At 43.8% G+C, this 24,811-nt stretch overlaps 1 protein-coding gene across 1 annotated transcript in view; it reads left to right on the plus strand.

The window, feature by feature from the left end:
- Positions 1-22,046: 22,046 nt before the first annotated feature.
- MXI1 (MAX interactor 1, dimerization protein) overlaps positions 22,047-24,811 on the plus strand; it is a 77,444-nt gene continuing 74,679 nt past the window's right edge. Inside the window, exon 1 of the mRNA XM_064488401.1 lies at positions 22,047-22,543. Coding sequence (XP_064344471.1) covers positions 22,282-22,543 — 262 coding nt within the window. The 5' untranslated portion in view covers positions 22,047-22,281. The remainder of the gene's footprint in view (positions 22,544-24,811) is intronic.

Consider the following 24,811-nt stretch of genomic DNA (forward strand, 5'->3'; position numbering starts at 1 on the left):
TTACCACAAAAGCTGGTAATAATCACTTTACTTCTTCCCTCCCCCACTGGACTGTAAGCCCCCTGAGGGCAGAGAGCCCTGGGGTGAGCAAGACCCCCTTCTGGGTAAAGGGGGGAGCAATTCTCATATCCCTCTCCTCCTTCTCTATGGCCAGGTGAGACTTACTTGGCTTTGCCCAAAGCTCATTTCCCTACTTACAGATGGAATAGAATGTCATCTTCAGGAAAAATAAGAGAATAAGTGTCTGGGCGTGAAAAAAATAATAATAGTGCCCCATAATTGTATGGTGCTTTACCAATTACAGAGTTCTTTGTGGGCTATTGCAGCTGATTCTCTCACAACAACACCGTGAAGTAACTGGGCAGGTATTATAATTATTCTCATTTCACAGAGAGGAGGCAAGAATAAGTGACCTGTCCAAGGTCACACAGGTGCATGGAGCTGCGACTCAAACCTGGGTCTTCAGTTCCAATTCCAGAGCTCGTCCCACTGATATGGAATGTGTCAGAAGTGGCTTCATGAAGTAAACTCATCATCAAGGCTCATGTTATCATAGTACTGGAACTAGAGGACTTGAGTTACCTTTAGCTCAATTTTTTTTTTAAAAAGCCAATACAAAAAGATTTAAAATAATATATATAGGAAGAACTTGCTTCTTCCAAAGCTAAAATTGGGTGAATGCACTTTAGAAATATCCTCTAGTGAATTTTTATCTTAAAACCAGAAGTTTTGGGCAGAGTGAAAGTAAATGAAGGTGCTTGATTCCCTAGCTGAGAGACCCAGCAAACACAAGTTTTTTAAAGTTACAAAATCATGTATTTAGTTCAATCTTTAATTAATCAAAATTTTTTTCATCGTCTCGTCCTCTCAGCCAGAAATCACACTTAAGTAGTTGACTTTATCTTAAAAGAGAAAATAATATCAATCAACAAGCAAATAAGAAACATCTTGCCTCAGCTCCATCTTCCTTTTTGTCCTGCACTAGACTTCTAGAAAGATCTTTCTCAAGGTCTCCACTGAACTGGCTTCATTCAGACCCCCTTTCTTTCCGTCCACGACTCAGCCAGGTCCATGTCCCTGATGTGGTTTAATTAAAAGGCCTGTGGTGGGCAGAACACAGGATACATCCTAAAATGCCCACCTCCTAATCCCTGGGACCAGTGACTAATTACTGTACGTGGTGAAAGGGACTTTGCAGATGTGACTAAGCTAGGGATCCTGAGATGGGGAGAGTACCTGGATTATCCAGCTAGGCCCAACAGATAGAACCACAAGGGTCCTTACAGATGAAAAAAGGAGGCAAGAGAGAGAAAAAGAAAGTGATTTGAAGATGCTACACTGCTGGCTTTGAAGATGGAGAGAGGGGCTACCGGCCAAGGAATGTAGGCAGCCTCCAAAAGCTGGAAGAGTCAAGGAAATGGACTGTCCTCCAGAGACCCCAAAGGGATCATAGCACCTTTAGGCACCTTGATTTTAGGGCAGTAAAATCCATTTTAGATTTCTGACCTCAAGATCTATAAGATAGTAAGTTGGTGTTGTTTTAAGACACCAAGTTTGTAGTATGTGCTAACTGCAATAGGAAACTTAATACAGGGCTTTTCATAGTTTTTCCTGACCTGCTTTGCCAACCTCATCTCCTGGTGACTCCCCCTTCCCACATCCCGCCCAGCCTCTCAGCCCTCCAGCCCCTCAGACTTCCCTCAGACATGCTATTCTCTTTCACATCGCTGTGCCGTTGCAAAGGCTGTTCCCTCTGACCCAAATGCTCTTCCCTTTTCAGCTGCTTGTGAACTCCCCCTCGTCCTTCAAGACTAATCTCAAGTGTCATCTCCATGTGAAGCTGTTCTCTGCCCTTCAGGCTGGTCTAGCTGCCCCCCACCAACTCCCACCCAGCCCACTGAACAACTATCTTTGTTTGAGCCTCTGAGGTAGGTTCTATGCATTTTTTTCTGTTTTGTTCACTGCTGTATCCTCCACACCTGGAGCAGGCACTCAATAAATATGTGTTGAGTAGCTGTGTCTTTCTTCCCTAATAGAACACTGAATCCTGGCACCTAAAATTTTTCTTCTTTATATCTCAAGCATCTAGTACAATGTCTGGTACCTGGGAACTCCTCAAATGCAGTCCTAATTAATTAATAGCAGTAAACCATGGTTTAAAAATAGATTGCTCTAAAAGCACATCCAAGGTGGGGGTATAGCTCAGTGGTAGGTTGTGTGCTTAGCATGAGGGAGGTCCTGGGTTCAATCCCCAGTACCTCCATTAAAAATAAATAAATGTGTAAGTGCATCTGATTTCAGAAAAGTAAAACTTTGACTTCTCCCTTGCTTCCTGGAAAAACTGGAATCTTCCACGTCAGGGCAGCTTGCTCAGCACCCTGTCACCTGTTCCAGCTGACTGTGCTTGCCATGTGTCTGCTGCCTTCAAACATATTCTCTCATGTTTTCTGCAGCACAACCCTGTGTGGTCCACGGGGTCATCCCCCATTTACCCATGAAGCAACTATGAAGTCAGTCTTGGAGGCTGGATTCCAATCCACGTCTCTTAATGCCAAAGCCACAATTCTTTCCACCCAGTCTTATTGCTTGTGGGATGACCAGCACTCGTTATCTCGTGGACTGTTATCTCTCTCCCTCAAAGTTCTGTTCCCTACCAACTTGCAAGGGGATGGGAGGAGGGAAGAAAGGGGGTGGTGAGGGGCTGTATTTAAATCACAGACTGTATTGACAGCCATGCTTGTGTGCACACAGAATATCTTCAGAAGGATACACAGGAAACCAGGTGGCCGAGTGGTGGCCATCCAGGAGTAGGAAGGAGACATCCTTTGTGTATTGGGTCACAATGTGTTGAATACTGTTTTAGGTACTGGGTATACATCAGTGGGCAAGACAGACACAATATACACCCCTTTGAACTGTTTGAATTTATCTATGTAAATATTCCCTTTTAAAATAATTTAAACCATTTAAATATTAAATAAAGCAGAGGGGGGAATCACATCCATACCATAGAATACTAGATACTTATTCAAAAGGATGGAAAGAACACCAAGGTATATTTTTAATGTGAAAAATAATCACAATTTATTCTATATTATTTTTGTGCATAAGAAGTTTAATATATGAAATTTAATATGTTTACAGAGACGAATGCAAACATATGAAGAAAAACCTGGAAGGACTGTGGAGAGTGATGGGGGAGTGACAGGATGAATGAGGTTTGTATTTTTTACACTATTTACTTCTGTATCATTTCAAATGTGTTTATGCATAAAAATATATACTTTTTTAGATTAAAAAAAAAGGACCTGGCAACCTATGAGGCCATAGCTGGTCTCAGAACACAGATCCCAGTGGAGGGGAGGTTCCATCAGCACTCGAAGGCTGCTTCCACTCCAGGTTTGGACTGGCATCCCCAGTGGAGCCAGGGCTGAAAAGCTCTCCCTTCTCTTCTCTGGAAATAAAGAAAGCCTGCCGGCTTTGAAAACTGATAACACTATACCTGAAGATCAGACCCGAGCCCTCGAGGAGGCTGGAGGAGTGGGAGGGTCATGGGTGCTGAAACAGCCACATTGTTCATGGTGTCACCCAGGCCCCCACTCCAGGAAACAACAATGAAAATATATTGGCAACTTTGACATGGAGGAAATTGCTTTCTTCTATAGGAAAGAGGAGTTCTGTTTTGAGGACAAAAAACCACTTGCCCTGACAAAATGCTTAATTAGGAGATAAGCCAGGGAGCAGTGGGAGGAGTGTTGTTTGCCAGGGGTCCTGGGGAGCGAGTACACAGATGCTGTCCTGATGTCCCACGGTCACTGCTGATCAGGGCTTTGCAGGCCACTGGAGAAGAGATGTGTGAGCGATTATGGTTAGGGCTCTCCTGGCCCTGGGACAAACTAATGAATCTGTCTGTCAGAACCTCAGTTTATTTATCTGTAAACTAGTGACCACGGGTGGAGGAGATTAAGTGAGACTCTGCATGTCAAGTTCTCAGTGCTGTGCCAGACACCCAGTTCATCTGCTCAGTGGCTGGTGGCTGATGTCACTGTGTTGTTACACAGGCAGTTCTGCATGGTGGCTAAGAATGTGGGCTCTGGGGTCAGACCACCTAGGTCAGATTTCCTGCTCCCTCACTTATCAGCTATGGGACTTGGGCAAACTCTTGGCCTCCATTTGCCTTAGTTTGCTTATCAGTAAAATGGGGAGAATGCTAGTACTTACCTCATAGAGTTGTTGTTAAGATTAAATGAGCTAAGCAATGTTTGCCTGTCCCATGGTGGTTGGCCCTTGGTACATACTAGGGGCTGTTAACCATAACAATGATAATAAATGGAAGGCAATCATGTCCTGAGGGCTCAAAATCCTCTTTCTCACCAGACATTTACTCCTTGTCCAACCCTATTATAAGAGACATGGAATAGGACATCCCTTCTCCCTGTTGCTCAGATGGATGACACAGAGGAAAGAGGTTTTACTCCACATCCCCGGCTGCCCTGCTGGAGGGTTGAGACCCAAGATCCCCATTTTGTTAGTTTCAGAACCAATGCACTTTTCTCTACCTGTGGCTCAAAGGCAACCTGTCCAGACAGTGAGGGACGTGGACTGTGTGCCTACTTGCTATGCAGCCTTGAGTAGTCCCTGTGAGAAGGACAAAGGCAAGGTGCAGTTCCTGTGCAGAATCTGAAACTAGAGATGGCCAAGAACTGGGCACTACCACCACTGAAGCTGGCAACCTGCGAGTAGAGATGACAAGGTGCCTGTCCTGGTGGGCAGGCACCTTGAGAGACAGGCTCTGCTGTTTTGAATGGAATCACTTCTTCCCAAAAGGGGTGGGAAGAGTAGTGCTCTCAGCAAACTACCCCTCAGTGTGGTGGATAATAGTTGGGGACACCTCACAACTACCTCCTCTGATCTCTGAGTGCCAGCAGCAGATATTACAAAAGCAGAGTCCAGTAAAGGGCCACACCACCCTCCTCAGACACCCACATCTGAAGTGCAAATTGCCATGGAAAGGTCCAAACTTTGTCATCAGCCTAAACTTTTAGCATCAGTTAAGAGCTAATCAGGAATTAGCTGGCAGCTCCTTGAAAACTAGAATGGCACTCATGTGATGGGGACACTGTGTGGGTTGGGGAGAGGGGGTGGGACTTTTTCTTATACAAGAAGAAGGGAGCAAATTAACTGCAGGACAATTTGACAAAACCTTTTTACAACCTTAAAAAGGTGCAAATGTATATCCAGCTATTCCCTTCCAGGAATGGATCCTAAGGAAATAATTAAGGATGTACAAAGATTTTGCTCCAGGATGTTTATTGTAACATTATTTACAGCAGCAAAAAATATTTGGAAACAATTTAAATGGCTACCATAGAGAGCCTGGTTAAATAAACTCTGGTACAGTCATACAATGGAATATTGTGTAGCTGTTAAAATATTTGAAAAGCATATTTACTGACCTGCAAAGATGCTCATGATTCATTATTGAGGGGGAAAAAAAGGTTAAAAAACACCCTGTGGAGTATGATCTCACTTTTTATTAAAAAAGTTATATATATATATATAAAACGTAGCTCCGGAGAACATTCTTTTAGGGAACACTTTGCTAAAGGCACATGTAATATAAGGCCTTATGCAGGATGTTTCTGCATTATGGTAACACAGCTTTTTCACTGAACATGTTTTGACTTTACCTTAGAGGGAGGGGTGGTACAAATTAAGGGCCTGAAATGGGTTAAGTAGGTGTATTTGTGTGTATATATCAACCAAGATATTATCAGTAGCAGCTGAGATTTGGATGATTTTTATTGTCTCATTTTTTCTCTCCTCTGTATTTACTTATTTAAAGTTTAAGTTATTGGCAGGGGAAAAAAGACTAAAAGAAGTCCAAGCTGGATGACTGGAGGACCATGAGAGCAAGGAGGGAGGACAGGGAAGCTGAGAGAGCAACAAGGCAAACTCCAGGAGCTTCAGAATCTCACCCGCAGTCTGGTCTCTCAGGTACAGTGCCCGGGACCTTACCTGGGTCCTTGAAATACATGCTACCAATTGCCAGGCCCTCTTTTCTATAATCCTGTCTCTTTAGGGCAATCCTATGGACATGTGCTAGATTCTGTTTCTGGGTAGACACTAGGTCTCCTTGGCCAGATGGCCATGTGGCCACCTCATCTTTGGTGATGCCTGGAAAGGAGTAAAACCCAAATGAAACCAAAACTGCTGCTATCCAGGAAAGCTGAGTGGGAACTGACATGGCAGCTACTGGTCCCAGGACGTGTGAGAAAGAGAACTCCAACCCACAGGTCATGATGACACTCAGAAGAGAGAGCTCTTGCCTGTTTTGTGTGGGTTTTTAGCTGCAACCATTATTCAATGAACATATCATTAAAGTAAATATAACATAAAAGTGGTGACTATTAGAATCTTTGTTATATTGTATAAGCATATTGCATCAAACATTTGTGTTAGAGAAGCTCTATGCAACACTGCATTTTTTTTCTTTCTAAGTTTTACATTACAGTAAGATCATTCTAGTTCCTTTTGGACCCAAAGTAACCCATGTTGAAGTGGAATGAGGTATATTTTGACATACATATATTCTGCACTTACGAATGGGGTACACAGTTGTGTTTTCCAAGGGTAATTCTGATTCCTTTTCCTCTCTGGTCTATTTTTAATTAAACATTTTAATATAATTATAGATCCTGTCTACCCTTTACCTGGTTTCTCCCAGTGGTAACGTCTTGCAAGTAATGTGTGAGTGTGTGTATACACACACACACACACACACAGTCCTTACGTGTGTATATATATATGTATATATATAGTCCTTTTCCCCCAGCTTTATTGAGACATAGTTGTCATATAACATGGTGTAAATTTAAAATATATGGTGTGATGATTTGATATACATATATATTGTAAAATGGTTGCCACAGTTAGGTTAATTAACACATTATCACCTCACACAGTTGCTTTTTATATATGTGTTTGGTAAGTACTTTTTTTTTAAATTAGTGTTTTGGTTTTTTTAGATATATACCCAGGGGTGGAATTGCTGGGTCATACGGTAGTTTTAATTTTTAGTTTTAATTTTTTAATTTTTTTCTTTTTTGGTGGGGGGAAGGTAATTAGGTTTATTTACTTATTTATTTACTTACTTATTTATTTTTAGAGGAGATACTGGGGATTGAACCCAAGATCTCATGAATGCTAATCATGTGCTCTACCACTTGAGCTATACCCTCCTCCTCTGTAGGTACTTCTAAGATCTACTCTCTTAGCAACTTTCAAATATACAGTACAGTAGTATTAAATATAGTCACTGTGCTGTACATTAGATCCCCAGAACTTATTTATCTTATAACTGGAAGTTTGCATTCTTTGACCACTTTTACTCACTTTCCCCAAACTTGCCTCTGGCAACTACAAATCTACTCTGTTTCCATGGGTTCAGGTTTGGGTTTTTGTTTTTTTTTTAGATTCCACATATAACTGAGATCATACAGTATTTGTCTTTCTCTGTCTGACTTATTTCACTTAGTATAATGCCCTCAAGGATTACCTATGTTGTTGCATAGGTAATGGGGATTTCCTTCGTTTTATGGCTGAATAATATTCCATTCTGTATGTATGTATACCACTTTTCTTGATTCATTCATTTGTTGATGATCACTTAGGTTGTTTTCATGTCTTGTCTATTGTAGATAATGCTACAATGAACATGGAGTGCAGATATCTCTTTGAGACAGTGATTTCGTTTCCTTCAGATATATATTCAGAAGTGGAATCGCTGGATTTTATGGTAGTTCTATTTTTAATTTCTTGAGGAACTTCCATACCATTTTCTATAGTGGCTGCACCAATTTGCATTCCCACCAACATTGCACTTGGGGTCCCTTTTTTTCACATTCTCACCAGTGCTTGTTATCTTTTAGGTAAAGGCCATTCTAACAGTTGTGAGATAATATCTCATTGTGATTTTGATTTGCATTTCCCCAATGACTAATGATGTTGAGCACTTCTTATGTGCCTGTTGGCCATCTTTTTTGGAAAAATGTCTATTCAGGACATTTGCCCATTTAAAATTAGATTAATTTTTTTTTTTTTTTTGCTATTGAGTTGTATGAATTCCTTATATATTTTGGATATTAACCCCTCATCAGATTTACAATTTGCAAATATTTTCTCCCATTCTGTAGGTTGCTTTTCATTTTGTTGATTGTTTCCTTTGCTATGCAGAAGTGTTTTTAGTTTGATATAGTTCTACTTGTTTATTTTTGCTTTTGTCTCTTGCACCTTTAGTGTCATATCCAAAAAATCATTGCCAAGACCAAAGTCAAGTAGCATTTTCCCTATGTTTTCTTCTAGGATTCTTATTTTTTCAGCTCTTACACTTGAGTCCTTAATCCATTTCAAGTCAGTTTTTGTTGAGTGGTGTGAGAGAGAGTTTACACTAACTCTTGATATTAAGCAGATAGAGTCAAAATTGTTTTAGCTATTCTAATTCACTTGTCTTTCCATATAAATTTTAGAATAATCATGTATATATATATACACTTTTCTCTGACTGCTTTCAAGATGTTTTTCTTTGTGTTGTTGTTGTTGTTGTTGTTGTTGTTGTTGTTGTTGTTGTTGTCAGAAGTTTAATTATGGTGTGTCTTGTCATGGATTTCTTTGGATTTATCCTGTCTGGGAGTCACTCAGTTTAGGTCTCAACAAATTTGGGAAGTTCTCAATCATTATTTCTTCAAGTATTTTTTTCAGCCTTGCCCTTTTTCTCTCCTTCTGGGACTCCAGTGATTTTAATCTTAGATAATTTGCTATATATAGTCACATGTTCTGGGGTTCTGTTCTTTTTTTTTTTTTTAAGTCTGTTTTCTCTCAGTTGTTCAGACTGGATAATTTCTATTGTCCTATCTTCCAGATCACTGATTATTTCTTCTGTCCCCTCCATTCCACTGTTGAGCCCATCCACTGAGCTTTTTATTTGGGTTACTATACTTTTCAGTTCTAAAAGTTCCATTTTGCTCTTCTGTAGATCTTTTATTTCTGTGCTGAGTTTTTCCATTTTTTAATTTGTTTCAAGCATGTTTGTAATTGTTTGTTGAAACATGTTCATCATGTCTATTTCTCTGTTAACTAGGTGTTGGCATCTCTTGATTGTCTTTTTCCATTTGGTTTGAGCTCTTCCTGGTTCTTGGAATGGATTATCCCTCATTAGATATACAATTTACAATGGAATGGTTTTTCTACTGGAACCTAGATGTTTTCATGTTGGAAGATTTGGCATCTTATTTAAACCTTCTGTTTCACAAAGCGTCCTCTGACATCGCTATAGCAGGTGAATGGGGACACTGCCTTGTTACTGGTAGGGGGAGACTTGACTCCAGGTTCTCCTCTCAGCCCAGTTGACACCTGATGAGGATGGCCTTTTATTGAGCTGAGTAGAGGTGGGAGTTCCCCATGTGGTCTGCACTAACACTGCAGAGGGAGGGCTCTCTTTACCAGCCGTGGGAATGAAAGTCCTGGCTCGCTGTTCTGCCTACTCTAAGACAATTCTAACAGCGGTTGTTGGGGAGCCTTGTTACAGCCTGGCTAGGGTGGAAGTCTAGTCTCCCCGCTTGGCCTTTACTGGTATGGGTATTGGTGGGCCCACAATTTTTCTGTCTTGTTTGGCTGAAGCAGAGTGATTATTATCTAAAAGTTTTTGTCTTGCCAGGCTGCCCCTTCCCTAGTCCTTTTACTAGAGAGGACAGACTTTTGTTTGGAGTTGTTTTTTTTTTTTTTTTTTTGTCTGCACTTGGCATTTCCGGGTTGCTGGCTTCTTCAACTCCAAGTCTGGGGTAAATGAAGCAAAAATAAAACCCAGAGAACTTAACACTGTGTTGTTCCTTGGGTCCTGAGATCCCTGATTGGTCTGCCTTTCTCGCTCCACCTCTAAGACCCTTCTTGTGTTTGTTATATATATAGGATGTCCAAAGTTTTTAGTTGTGCTTAGTATGAAGAATAGTGAAGAGTATGTCTACCTCATCTTCCTAGGATTGGAAGTCCCCCCCCCCATTTTTACTTACACTTCTTACCCAAAGCAAAAATCAACTGAAATTTCAGTATCATGCTAACTTTGGACATAACTTACCAACACTTTTAAGTGACCAAAGTCCTTTGCTAATAGAATGTCTCCATGAGATATTTTGGGCCCATCTTCCCAAAGAGATAATCAGTCTTGAATTATGCAAGGATCCTTTCTGGGTAAATCTGTTAGTACAGTAAAATTAACCCCATCAAAGTATGTTAAATTATGATAGTTCAAAGGGGGAAGGTGGAGATAGTTTTACACCAAGAACAGTTATCCTAAAAACACCAAAATGACTAGCTGTTGGGTCTTGCTTCACCACGCCAAAACTCCAACTGCTTGCTGACAAGATCCCCCCAAATTAATTATCTGCAAACTCCAACTTTGGAGTTTGATTTCCTAGAGATATTGCCCAAATTCTTATTTTGTTTCTTTCACCACAATTTACCAAAACCAAATCAGAAACAAATCTCTGAATATTATTAATAAAGGAGGAGTTTCCTTTGAACTAGAGCCTTTTTAACTGTGTTTCCCAGAGATTTCCTGTGCAGCTTCAAAAGGAGTTCATGACCACTTTGATTAGGACTTTATCTCAAGCCCTAATTGAGATAGGCGTGTTCCCAGACTACCCATCAGCATGGATGTTAGCCAGTTATGTTCCCTTGTTAAAAAGCAACACAACCCCTCCTTGGGATACACACTGATAAAATTATCTTCTTCATCAGAAGTGAGAGTTGGCTATTTCTTCAGCTCTGAGCCCTGTGGCAGGAAAAGTTCTGAAAACTAAAGAGGACTTTTCTGTTATTACTTGGTTTGTTCGTAGATCCATATTGAACACGTGGACAGAATACTGTCTGTTACAACCAGATTCTTTTATTGCACTATTATTTCAGCCATTTAGAGGTTTGGAGAAAGATGATGGGTGGGGAAAAGCTAATGGAGACAGATGGCCAGTGTAATTATCACTTGAAAAACAGGTTTGTCCTTCAAAAATGACAACAGCAGTGGACTCTCAATGGCAGGTGAAATTTGAAAAAGGATTAGTAAGGGATTACCTAATAGAAAAAGAACAGGTGCATCCAAGGTGTTCCAGTTGGAGGGGGGCACTTTAGCTTTTGAATGACACCCTCAAAATCGCCCCTTCACATTTTGATTTGCACCATGGATTTTGGCAATGACCGGTGGTGGTGAGTGTGGGATCATTGTAAAGAAAGGGGAAAAAGAAACACTGAAGTTTCCCTCCATTCTTTTTTTTTTTCTTCCTTTTTGCCAATCTTTCTTTATTGAAGTATAGTTGATTTACAATATTGTGTTAGTTTCAGATATACAGCAGTGTTCAGATATATATTTACATACATATGTATTCTTTTCCAGAATCTTTTCCATTATAGATTATTACAACATATTGAATATAGTTCCCTGTGCTAGACAATAATCCTTATTGTTTATCTATTTTATACATAGTCGTGTGTATCTGTTATTCCTATACTCCTAATTTATCCTTCCCCCTTCCTCCTTTGGTAACCAGAAAGTTGTTGTCTATATCTGTGAGTCTGTTTCTGTTTTATAGGTAAGTTCATTTGTATTATTCTTTAAATTCCACATATAAGTGATATCATATAATATTTGTCTTTCTCTAACTTACTTCACTTAGTATGATAATCACTAGATCCATCCATGTTGCTGCAAATGATAATATTTCATCTTTTTTATGGCTGAGTAATATTGTATGTATATACCACATCTTCTCTATCCAGTCACCTGTTAACGGACACTTAGGTTGCTTCTATGCCATGGCTGTTGTAAATAGTGCTGCTACGAACATTCTGGTGTATGTATCTTTTCAAATTAGAGTTTTTGCCTTTTCCAGATATATACCCAGGAGTTGGATTGCTGGATCATATGGTAACTGAATTTTTAGTTTTTTAAGGAATCTCTGTACTGTTTTCCATAGTGGCTGCACCAAATTTCCACCAACAGTGTAGGAGGGTTCTCTTTTCTCCACAACCTCTCCAGCATTTATTATTTGTAGACTTTCTGATGATGGCCATTCTAGCTGGTGTGAGGTGGTACTCCCTCCATTATTTGAAGGGAAAATATAACTTAAACAGGAGGGTATATTGGACTTTTTAGCAAAATAGAGTATATATGTACCTGAAGAGAAGGTGGGAAACCCACCACTCTCAAAGCTCTCCACCCTTCATGAACACTGAAGCTCCACTTCAGAACTCTGAGAATAGACAGAAAAAGAATCTTCATTCTCTGAGAAGAGTGGCTGTGGAGTCAGGGCCAGAATTTCTACAGGTGAGCTGATCACAGAGCATTATGACTAGATGTGACCATCTGGCATAGATCCATTTTATAAGATAAAGAAACTTAGCCGTGAGAGGTGTAATGACCTGCCTGAGATCATGGCCAATTAGTGATAAAGTCACAACTGAAATTCAGAGAGTTAGGTCCCTTTTGTGCAATCTAAGCCCTTTCCTTTATGCTATGAGTAATCCTGTCTTACAAGGCTTGGTCAAGGGCTCAGAGTTAGAAGGGTGAGAACAAGGGAGTCTGAGCCTATGTTCGTCCAGTAGAGGGACTCCCTGGGAAACTCTGGGTGGTACAGTACTGGAGCCCCACCTATACGATCTTTTGCTCCCAAGCCTTGGGAGAGGAAGATCTGCAGGGGGCATCTGGGAAAGGGAGCAGCAATGAAATAACAGTAACAGCTCCTTATTGAATGCTTCCTCCATGCTGGACACTGTGCTAAGCACTTTATGGGCATTATCTCATTTCATCTTCACAATAAACTTATAAGGTAAGTATGATTATCATTTCCATTTTGCAGATGAAAAACTGAGGTTCAGAGAGTTTATGTAACTTACCCAAGCTTATAGACAGAAACAGAATTTGAACCATCTCTGCTTGGCATTAAACTTCAAGCTTTTGGGGGGAGGGTATAGCTCAGTGGTCGAGTGCGTGCTTAGCATGCACAAGGTCCTGGAATCAATCCCCAGTACCTCCATTTAAATAAATAAATTTATAAATAAATAAACTTAATTACATCCCCCCCAAAAAATACTCAAGCTTTAAACCCATATATTGTGTTACTTCTCAAAGGCAATCTATCCTCTGAGCTCCCTAAGTCATGGTAGAAATTTGGGTTCCTGCTTAATTCAGATATGCAAAGGAAATAAAATTTGATACATGCTAGCTTAGCTGTTTCAGGATGGAGATGGTAGAGGGAAGACTGGTATCTCATCTGTGGAGGGCACCAAGATCCCTAGAGATGGTACTGGGCACCCCACTGTGGCCCTGAAGATACGATGCTGGCTTCACAGTCCAGCTCCACTCCAACTCTGCTTGGTGGTTGCTGGGATGTGGCCCAACTGAGCTCCCTGAGGGCAGACCCTTGGGTAAGTGAAATTTGTTACCTGTCTCCACTACTTTCTGCTGGGGAGTTGCCCACCCTGGGCCAAACCCCATTTCTCCTCTACCCTCCAAGATACTAGGTCTCTTCTCTCAGTGATTCTCAGGCATAGCTGCACATGAGAATCACTGAAGGAACATTTTAAAATTATTGGTATCTGAACCCCATTTCCAGAGATTCTAATTTAATTGTACTAGGTTAAGCTCCTCAATTAAGGTTGCCAGATAAAATACAGGACACTCAGTTAAATTTGAATTTCAGATGAACAGTAGCATGAATATGTCCCAAATACTGCATAGATCATACTTACACTAAAACATCATTTGTTGTTCATCTAAAATTCAAATTATTGTATTTTCATTTGATAAATCTGGGAATCCTAACTCCAGGTCATTCTAATGCATAGGCCCAGGCTGAGACTCTCTTCCCTGTGTGATCAACAGTCCTTCTAAGTGCACTTAAGTGTTGACTCAGCTTTACAAACTTTGGTGCGGGTGGCAAACACATGTGTTATCATAGGGCCTTCTGTGGCACAATGACTGTCTTCTAGCTCAGCAGTGAGGCTAACTGTGTAAAGGGGAGGACAGATCATGAAAGTTTACCTGGGGTGCCAAGGGAAGATTGGCAGTGTCTGATAAATAACACTGAAGGTGCTGCCTACCCTCTGAGTTGGCCCTGTGCAGAGTTCTTAGCAATTGAGCAATGCATGTTGCATAGTTGTTTTGCAATGTGGGTCACTTGTTAGGCACTGCAGGGGATGCCATGGAAGCTGTGGAAGAACTCCCAGCCTGGGGAAGGGGATTGTCTGGAGATAATCCAGTCTCCAGATTGTAGACTGGAGAAATTTCAGTCTACAAGCTAATGAGAATTTGGAACAAGCAGCCCCATTATGCATTTAAACCCAGTTAGCAAGACTGCATAAACGTACACCCGACCCATGTGTGGCTGGACAGAAATGAATGAAGGTAAGTGGGTTATAAACAGAAAGAGGGAACATCCTGCGGTGCTAGGCTGGGAGCCTTCAGCTCTGCAACTTGGTAGCTGTGCCATCTGGGCCAAGGCACTTCTTTTTCCTCAGCCTCCATTTCTTCATCTGTAAAATGGGGGTGATGATAATAGCTCATGGAGTGAGTCTGAGGATGAAATAAAACTGCTTGGACAACAGGGCCTGGAATATTATAAGCATTCTATGAATACTAACTCTTATACTTACAGGGTCTCTAAGACAACATGGGACCACATGTTGTATATGTATGTATAATGCACTCAAAAGCACTCATGTCCAAAAGATGTAAAATTAAGCAAGATGAGAGGCATTTTCCTCAGCATCAGCTTAGTCTAAGATTTCATAGAGCCCAGTTCTTCCAAGACTTTGAAAAGCAAACCAGGAAATGGAGAATTTCCCAGTAACAGCTTCTGTGTTTGGGACTTTCTACTCAATTCTACTTTAACAATGATGCAATTAACTATCAAAAATCTAAGGCAGATTCTTGCAACTATATGCCAACATGTTATTCTCATGTGCCTGCCTGTCTGGGATGGCTGTTCTTAAGGTGTAGTTATATGGGAATAGCCTCTGATTACGTTTCTGACTATTCCAGGTAAGTTATAATTTTAGACAGTTGTTTTGACGTGACTCTTTGGCAGGCCACACATACCTATGAGATTTTCAGAACTCTGTGAATTAGAATAACACATGAAAAATTTTAAAAATTTAACTGTTCTGATACTACATGATGTGGTATGCCTTACTATGTGGAAACATGCAAAGGGTCAGTGTATGCAAATGAAAGTCAATTTCCAATGTAAGCGAGAAGACAGAAAGGGAAACATGGAGGCAAACCCTTTCTTACTCTCTTTTATGACTATTTCTAGGATGCATGAGAGGATGTAACAGTTTCACTGTATGAATTCCTATTACTCTGGCTCCAACTTGGAGTCTACATTTCATCTGCTGATGGACCCAGGAGTAAAGGGTCTTCGTGTGCATGTATGTGCCTATGTATACGTCTGCATGTGGACCACTGGTCCTACGTCACATGTATACCTGGATAAGAAATAAGTCCTGTGAGGGTGAGAGTTTTGGCTCTTTGCCTACTGCTGTGCCCCTACACCTAGAAGAAGCCTGACACACGGGAGACTATGTCTTCTGATGGGATGAATCTTAATCTGTGTGTTAAGTACGTGCTCATGCATCAGTTATCCCCAATAAATATATCCGCTTCAGTGCTCATCAACCTTTTCAGCCAGGAGAACTGAGCTCTGGGTCAGGAAGGGGAGAGGGCAACCTGCAGGCCTCAGGGACGAGGGATGAGAAAAGAAGAAAGAGGGAAAAACGGCTTCAATAGGGAGGAGAGCATGGGTGGTAGGCAGGTGTCCAGGCAGAAGGCTGAGGACAGGAAGCAGCACCATTCTGGGCTGCTTCTTCCCTGGAGATTTTGTATATCCCCCATTGTGGGGGCTGTTTCCCAGATTATTGAGTCCAGTGGTTCACAGACACGGGTCCAAGTCCCCCCAGACCTCCTTGAAGACAGGAATGAGTCTCTCTCAATTGTTTTTTGTTTATTTTCCAAAAAGTATCAATGGGAAGTAGGTTCTTCCCAGAGATAAGTCAGATTGGGTGAACTAAAATGCCAGTTTCTTTACTTTCGGCTAGAATTTTACCAGCTCGGTGTGGTCACCTGGTTCTCCCATGCTGACCCAAAACCCCAGTGGGTAGTGACATCCCAGTCTGTGATTAATGAACATGGAGGAGATGAATTAATTATGCTTTTTTGGAAAGGAAGAGAGAGGTAAACAGTATGCCAATGGAACTTTCCCATCATCAGTGAGGACACTGATGCTGCAAATATGAGATTATTTCTCCAAAATTACACAGTAGTGCAGTGGAACAGCTGGCCCCAAAGTCTGGGATTCTAACTTGCTCCCATCGTTTTGTCATTGTTTTTATTTTCCCTGAAAATCTTCCAGGACTTTCCTAGGCTAATACTATCCTGACACGTGCACAGCACTTTACAGTTTCCAAAATCTTTGTTTATATACCCTCTCACCAAGGCAAACATTGTTTTCCCACTTTGTAGATGAGAATACTAAAGCCAAGTAACTTACACAATCAGCCAGCTAATTATCAGGAAGAAGATCCTTTGCCACCTGCATAATACCTTTCCTTTCCACTTCCTGGTACCTAATGTTTCACCATTAGAACAGCATTCCTTTAGCTTAAGGCATTGGGCATCTTTTCATTCCAAATGCCTCTGGAAGTGATCATATTTGACCTAGTGTCATTCACTGGTACCTTAATGTACCTGAATTTAGAATCTTTGTTGAGTTCATTTTAAAAAATATGAAGACATTAAGGAAAGTAGAGGCCTGAAGGATCTTCTAGTAGACACCCTAGAATAAGAAGACATTGAACAAAGTAAGCTCCGCATGATTCCCACTTTGGTCTCAGGCCACTGCCTTCATTGCCTGCTGATTTTGGAAAATTCTCCATCAGAGGCATTTTATTACATTAGAGACCCATCTTGTCACCAGATTCGTAGAGCAATAAGAACAGGGGGAAAGGGCGGTCAGGCCTCTGCACTTTTTGGGACAGGAACTTCAACCATCTGGCTCAGTGGGTTTCTGGCTTCTCCACAGAGGCAGCATTTTGATATTTAAACTTTAATGTGAATGACTCAGGAATAGTTTTGCAGACAGTATCAAATGCCTCTTCTTGCCACGCTGGAGCAAGGAAGCCATGAAAGGCCAGCACCAAGGTTGCAGCCAGACAAGGAAAGGGCATTTATCTGTTTGACTGTCATGGCCTACGCCTCTCTTCTGTGCCACTCTTGTGCTGTGCTGGGTGCCAGGGACTGGGAATGCTGGGGCAGCAAAGCATGCTCCCTGCCCTCGATGAGCTCATAGTCTAATGAACCCTGTAAGTACTGGGCGTTGCATAGGAGAAGCCCAGGAGCTGGCCGAGTCAGGAAGGGCCTGCCAGCCTCAGAGGTCCAGGAGAAGGGAGGGCAGAGTCCAGAGGAGCAGAGATAATGCCCAGGAGCAGGTGACATCCGGGTGAGCTCCAGTGGGCGGAGGCTCTTTATCCTCTGCCCATGTCTACACCTGCTGGTGATTGTATGGGTGGGGGTGGAGGGCAGGGGAATGGTTGAAGGAAGCCTGTGCCCGAGTCAGTAAGAGAGGAAGAGTCCCACAGTTCTCCTCATTCCTGTCATTCTGCTCGTGTCTCACCAGTCCCTAATCCCCAACTCCTGGGCTTTTCTTGAAGCCACTTCTCGCTTCTAATAGATGAAGGCAAGGTAAAGGCTCCCAAGGAGCGGAGCCCTGAGGCAGCTCCTCAGATCGTTGCCAGACAATACCTTTCCAAAGGGAGAGCTGCCGAGGAAAAATGTGGCTAAGAAAGTTCTGAGGATTGGAAGTCAAGTGTTAATGCAGAAGACAGAAGATCTCTTGAAGGTGTTTTCCAAGCCTGAGTACAAAGACCACAGGTCAAAGAGCAGAGAAGAACCTGATCTGGCTGTGCTGACAAGGTCCAAGGAAAAGCTAGATGTTGGAGGGTGGACTTAGGCAGAAAGGGCTAGTGAGGGGTGCATGGGTAAGGAGGAAGAACAGGGCTAAGGAGCCCAGGAGAGCCAAAGTGGTCCAGGACGGGGAAGGGCATCCCATGCAAATGCAGGATGGTGAGATCTGGGGGCAATTCTCATATCGCAGCCTCAGTAATTAACCAGATTCTGTGTACCTGAAGACATAATTACAGTCAAAACAACTCCTCTGCCTTTGATGTAAGAGTGTAGAACGTCTGAGGGAAAAGAGGGGCAAATAAAAGAAAGAGTGATTTTGCTTTAATATGCAAACAAGGTGGATGGAAAAATATTACCAGACAAGCAAATAGGCCAAACAAAGAAACAGAAGATTGGGAAAACAAGACCCAGACAGAGTGGGTACCCAAGACATCTAGGGCTCTTGGGAGCACTGGCCTCATTGGGCATCGTGAAAAGTCACTGCTTTTCTTTTAAAGAAGTCACATGTTTTTATCAGGCTGGTCACCTTCTCAGCCCCCACCTGTTCTCTGCAGAAATTCTCAGCAAGTTTCCAAAGAGGCCTGTTTTTTTTTTTTAATGGAGTCAAAGCACTGGAGAAAGAGGTGCAAAGTGTTCGAACAGCTCCTCCTGGGAAGCAAAGCTAATTGGGAATGGAGCTGAGCTTGTAACCCAGCTTCTTGAATGCCTGTCCCATGATATAACCCTGAAATACCACTCTTTCTGTTAGGGCCAACTTTATTAGAGAAATCAGTTAATAGTGAGGGAGGAGAAGGGGGAGCAATATGACACTAACATGATTTAACACTTGATGGGCTCCGAAAAAAATAAGGAAGGGCCTTTGAGCTTTAGCCTGGCACATTCATCGCTCCATGGACATGTTACCAAAATGAATATATGCAACTAGACTGTATGTGAGATTCTGGGGCACAATAGCATAGACCTGGTGAAACAAAAAGGCACTTCTTCTGCTTCCACTGTGTCTCTTGTGGTGCCATTGTCTGATGCTAAGAACTCACATAATAACAAAAAACAATGCTCCTATAATGGGGGGAAGACTTGATTTGGCACCAGCAGTGGTATTTTCCATGGGAATGATGGTGGGGGCTGTGGCTGACTGTGGGAATACTGCAAATCAGCACTTTTTTGTAGATTTTCTTCAAGCCATTGTTTATTTTGGCTTTGGTCAGATCCGTGGCCCAGCTTGAAGATTCCCACTGGGCTTTCTGAAGCTCACAGACCTATGAGATGAAACACGGATAAATAAATAATGACAAAATACACTACCCCTGCCCTGGCACTCATGTGTTGGGTGTGCCTATCTTGGTGGGTGTGTATATACATATATGTAGGTCTCAGTACTGCATATGTGCACATTTGACCCATGCCTCCCTTGGGGAATTAAAGATATACCAAGGTTTTCTTCGGGCTTAGGTGGTTCATTGTCTCACTATCAACTTTCATTTGGGGCAAGGGAGATCAGGACTGTTTCACACAAGCCCCAGTTTTTGCGAAATGGCATTGGATAAAACTTGTTTGAAACTGTACTTCCTGAAGTCCTTAGACTTAAAAACATGAGTAACTCAGACAGTGGCTCCAGCAGAACAAATAGTAAGTAATTGTGCTGATAATGGAAGGTAAACTTTTTAAAAATTTGCATATCTATTTAGTTATTCATTTATTTATTTTTATTGAAGTATAGTCATTTACAATGTGCCAATTTCTGGTGTACAGAACAATGTCCCAGTCATGCATATAAATATATTTGTTTTCATATTCTTTTTATTGCAGGTTATTACAAGATATTGAATATAGTTCCTTATACTATAAAGAAGAAATTTGTTTTTTTAAATCTATTTTTATATATAGTGGCTAACATTTGCAAATCTCAAACTCCCAAATTTATCCCTTCCCACCTTCTTTCTCCCGGTAACCATAAAATTGTTTACTGTGTCTGTGAGTCTGTTTCTGTTTTGTAGAAGAGTTCATTAGTGTCCTCTTTTTTTTCTTTTTTTTAGACCCCACATATGAGTGATATCATATGGTATTTTTCTTTCTCTTTCTGGCTTACTTAGACTGATCTCTAGGTCTATCCATGTTGCTGCAAATGGCATTATTTTATTTATTTTTATGGCTGAGTAGTAGTCCATTGTATAAATATACCACAGCTTCTTTATCCAGTCATCTGTTGATGGACGTCTGGGTTGTTTCCATGCCTTGGGTATTGTATATAGTGCTGCTATGAACATTGGGGTGCATGTATCTTTTCGAAGTAGAGTTCCCTCTGGATATATGCTCAGGAGTGAGATTGCTGGATCATATAAGTCTATTTTTAATTTTTTTGAGGAATCTCCATACTGTTTTCCATAATGACTTCACCAAACTACATTCCCAAAACAAACAACCCAATCCAAAAATGGGCAGAAGACCTAAACAAACAATTCTCCTGTGGCCAATAGGTGCGTGAAAAAAATGCTCAATATCGCTAATTATCAGAGAAATGCAAATCAAAACTATAATGAGGTATCACCTCACACCAGTCAGAATGGCCATCATTAAAAAGTCCATGAACGATAAATGGTGGAAAGGGTGTGGAGAAAAGGGAACCCTCCTACACTGTTGGAAGGTAAACTTTTCTCTCACAGCTTTTAGGAGCTTTTTCTCTACCCTAGCCAAAGGATGCAGAGATCACCCAAGATGGAAAATGAACAGAGTATGTGTAGTATATTATATTATGGTCCAAATGTGAATATATTGGCTTTAAAATGCCAGTTACTGATTGTTCTTGTCATATCAGCAGGTTATTATAGTCTAAAAGTACGCAAGACTTTTGTGAGGATGTGTGTACTGTTTTACATGTTTTCTAAAGAAAGGTACTTTCTCCCTTTTTTCCAAAAAGTTTCCATTTCCAGTAAAAGTCTTCTAGACAAATGTGTATGAAGCTGTCTCTAAGTAGGGTAGCTGGGTCGCACAACTCCAGGGGGCAGCATTCACTGTGCCTTCTATGTAAATTGTCCCCCTGGAGGAAAATTCCAAGTGGCTTTGCAAGGTAACAATATTTAGATAGACTTATTGCAGAGATTTTTTATTCAACAAAGTGCAAGTCTTATTTCCTGCAGCTTAACCACCCCCCCAGCCCCCTTAGATGCAAGTAGGGGACTCGGGGTCTTGTCTGGGTCTATATTGGAAGAAAACGATCTTACCATGGGCCAGGCAGCGTGCTAAGTGCAGATATATTTTAATCAGCAAGTGAATCTTATCAGAGGTTTCACGGATGAGGAAACCTAGGCCAAGAGAGGTTAGAGGACTTGCTCAGGCACACACAGTCTGTATGAAGTAAAGCTGGCACTTGAATCCTTCTCTATGGCACTCCTAAGGGTCCTGACTCCCACCACACTTCCCAGGTCTGGAAAGCATCTGTGGTTCCTGCAGGGTCTGCAGTAGCAGTGAAAACAATGTCAACTAGGGTAGGAATCTTCAGAGCCAAAAGGTGGAATTCCTCTGGAGTGGTGGTGGTGGTGGTGGGGGATGGGGGAGTTCCTGGGCTGCCATTCCTGCCTTTCTGTCAAATAAAAGGGAACTAGGTGTGGAGGCACCCTACTGTGAGCTTTGCACAGCTGGACTGAGGCTGGAAAGAAGAGTGTGGAGAGAGATGCTTACATCTCCTCCCCCTTCCTGGAAAATAACTTTGCATTTGAAGGGAGAAAGAACGAGTGAGTAAATCTGTAACTGGGATTTGGTGGTTACCATTTATTGGGAACCTACTATGTGCCAGACATTGGTATTATTTTTATGTGAAGAAGAAAAACAGTTTGTTTTTATGCAGGTGCACTCAGAACCACCGAATATTTTTTTCTATTCGGGTTCAATTACAACGCTCTACACTGTGGTAAGATTTGGGGAGAGGCGGGGAAGGGTGCGGGGAGAGGCAGGGGGCGGTCCCTGCCTCTCTTGTCTCCACCTTTTATTTTGACCGGTCCGATGGTGACAGCCTCGCACTAGGACCCAGGCGCCAGAGCGCCTCCGTCTGTCCTGTAGGTTCATTCAATCTCCCATACACACAGACCCACAGCGAGACCGACACACACTCACACACACTGGAACACACAACTGCACGCAGCGAGGCTCAGGAAGTCAGGTCGCCTCCTCGCCTCGGCGCTTTCTTCGCTCCAGCCAGCCGGGTCTCCCCTGGGGCCCTTAGCTGCCCGGCCGCGCAGCCCCAAAAGAGGACGAGCTCGGCGGACCCCGGTCCCTCCATGGGCAAACGCGGGCGGCCGCGCAAGGAGGCGCGCTGCGAGGGCGCGGGGCTGGCCCCCGCCGCGCCCCCGGCAGTGGCCGCGCCCCAGCCCCCGGCCCAGCCGGAGGAGCCAGCGGGGGCCAAGCTCAGGTGCCCCTTCTCGGACATTTTCAACACCAGCGAGAACTCGATGGAGAAGCACATCAACACTTTTCTGCAGAACGTGCAAATTCTGCTCGAGGCCGCTAGCTACCTGGAGCAGATCGAGAAAGAAAACAAAAGTAAGTTTGGGGGCCCCTGCTCCTCCGGGCGCCCGGCTCTTTCTTCCTCGCCGACTTGGGTGACCCCAGTGGCCTGCCTGGCCCCCGCTCCCCCCAACACACACATCCAGCCCTCGGCAGTAAAGCTGATGACACCGGAGAAAGGACACGCACGCACAAAGCTGCTAAAGATGTAACAAAGACGAGCGGGGGGTGGGGTGGGGGAGGGGGGGCCTGTCGGTGCGTCCGTCTGTCGGTCTCCGAGAGGCTGGGAGGACCGCTGGGGCGAGGAGCGGGGGAGTGCTGTTATATGCTGACAACTAAGCCAAGAGCTCTTCTCTTCGAGGTCGCCTTTCTTCCCTTTTTTTTTTTTCGGAGCTTACTCGGGCAGACAAGTGTTGTTTTTCTGTCGCTCGTTCCTGGGTGGGGTGGGGATTAGAAGCTGAAAGTTGGAAACCGTAGGCAGAGCTCAGCAGCTCCAGAAAGAAAACACACAGACACACACGACAACGATAACAACAACCAAACAGCCCTCCACGGCGTGGGCTCTGGCTGACTCGGCTCTGCTTCTCCCTCCTGTCTACTTTGCTTTTTCCTCTCCTCTCGCAGCAGGGCTGGGCTCAGGCCATTGCGTCCACAGATACAGTTCCCTTGCGCCTCTATTGCCCTGGGGTGCCCCTGTCGCCCCCTCCCCCCACAAAGAAACAGGCTGGCAAAGCCAAGCAGGGCCAGCAGCTCGCCCCGACTCGCCGTCCTGCGCTCGGGAAACTTGGCGAGGGGGACACAGCTAGAAGGAAACTTTGGGATCTCGCAGGAAACAATAGTTGGGGAAGAAGGTGTGGGCTGTTATGTGCGGTTTCCTTATTTTCCGGGAGACGGCTCCTGACTGAGCGCGTTGGGAGAGAAAGACAAATGCCTTCCTGGTGGATTTATACTGCCCCCCCCCCCCCATTCAGGTGGAGAGAGACGAATTGTGGGGGTGTGCTGGGAGCCCCACCCCAGCGTGGCCTCCTTTTTATATTTGTTTCATTTTTGGCCCTGCCGGTTGGGTCCCCCAATTCTCCCCAGGCAGTCGACTCAGCTCCCTAACGGGGGCACGCGTGTGCGGTGTCTCCAGCACGGTCCTCAAATAATAGCTGCGAGAAGAGGGAAGGGGCCGACGCAGACAGACCGAAAGACTAGAGAAAAGCAGACTGTTTAATCTGTCCGAACAAGTAGGAAGATCAATGAGTTGGGGACGGGGCAGGGGGGGGTAATGGTTCGATTGCAACGTGTCAGATTTTGCAACCTCCCCCAACAAACAACAACAACCCTCAAACACAAAAACACCTTAGCTGACCGACATCCCAGGCCTTCAGGGTTAAAGTAGCTGTGTGATGGCAGCAAAATCGTGCGGTAGCTTAAGGCAAAAACAAGGATTTGTGTTGGGAGGTCGGCGGTGCGTTCTTTTCTTCTCTCCTGTTTTTTCGGAGTGCCTGGGTTGCGAGAAAGGCGCATCGCCGGCGGTGTAGCCGAATCAGTTTGCAATTATTCACTCCGGGGTGTGGGGGTGGGGAATGTGCATTCGTCAAGAGGGTAGTTTCTGAAAAGCCATAGCTGTTGGGGAGCTGGGTGAAGACGTGGTTTTGTTTGGTGTGTTTGCTTTTGTTGGAGGGGGGAGGGGCGTGATTTCTTTAGCTATTCCCTGCCCGGGTCCCCCGTTCCCCGGAGTCTGTCCCGTGGCGCCGGCTCTGGCGGGGGATGCACCCAAATAGGGCACCTTGGCAGTGTGTGGCAAACCTGGTTTGCCCCCTAGACCCCCGCCCCAGAGAGGTGTACTAAGGAGGCGGCTGGAGCTTCCACCGCGTCCCGCCCCCCGCCCCCCCAAGCTTTCGCAGACAATCAGAGACCTCCGCCCCCACCCTCCCGCCCCAGGCCGCCGCCACCTCCTTGTTTACCCGGTGCCGGGGCTCCGGCGTGGCCACCAGTCACGTAAGCAGAGGGCCGGGCGCGCCGCGCTGGGCTGCCCCGCACAGAGCGGGCCAGCAGCAGCGGAGCCGGGTTCCCGAGACTGTGGAAGCCAAGCGGCTTCCTCCCGGTCCCTTTCCCGAGGCGTTCGCGCTGCAGGCCCCCCGAGCGGGGCTAGGGAACCTCAGCGCCCCAAAGTCAACTTAGTGTGCGTCATCAGCCCCTCGGCCCAGCTGCCCCCCTCCTCCGTTCGGCTCCGCGGGAGTATTTTTAGCTCTCTTGCTTCTTTTCGGCGCCGCTGTTTGGCTCAGCATGACGTGATGCCAGCGGCCCCCAGATTTC

Source organism: Camelus dromedarius, chromosome 8, assembly GCF_036321535.1.
Source record: "Camelus dromedarius isolate mCamDro1 chromosome 8, mCamDro1.pat, whole genome shotgun sequence".
In the NCBI taxonomy this organism is placed as follows: domain Eukaryota; kingdom Metazoa; phylum Chordata; class Mammalia; order Artiodactyla; family Camelidae; genus Camelus; species Camelus dromedarius.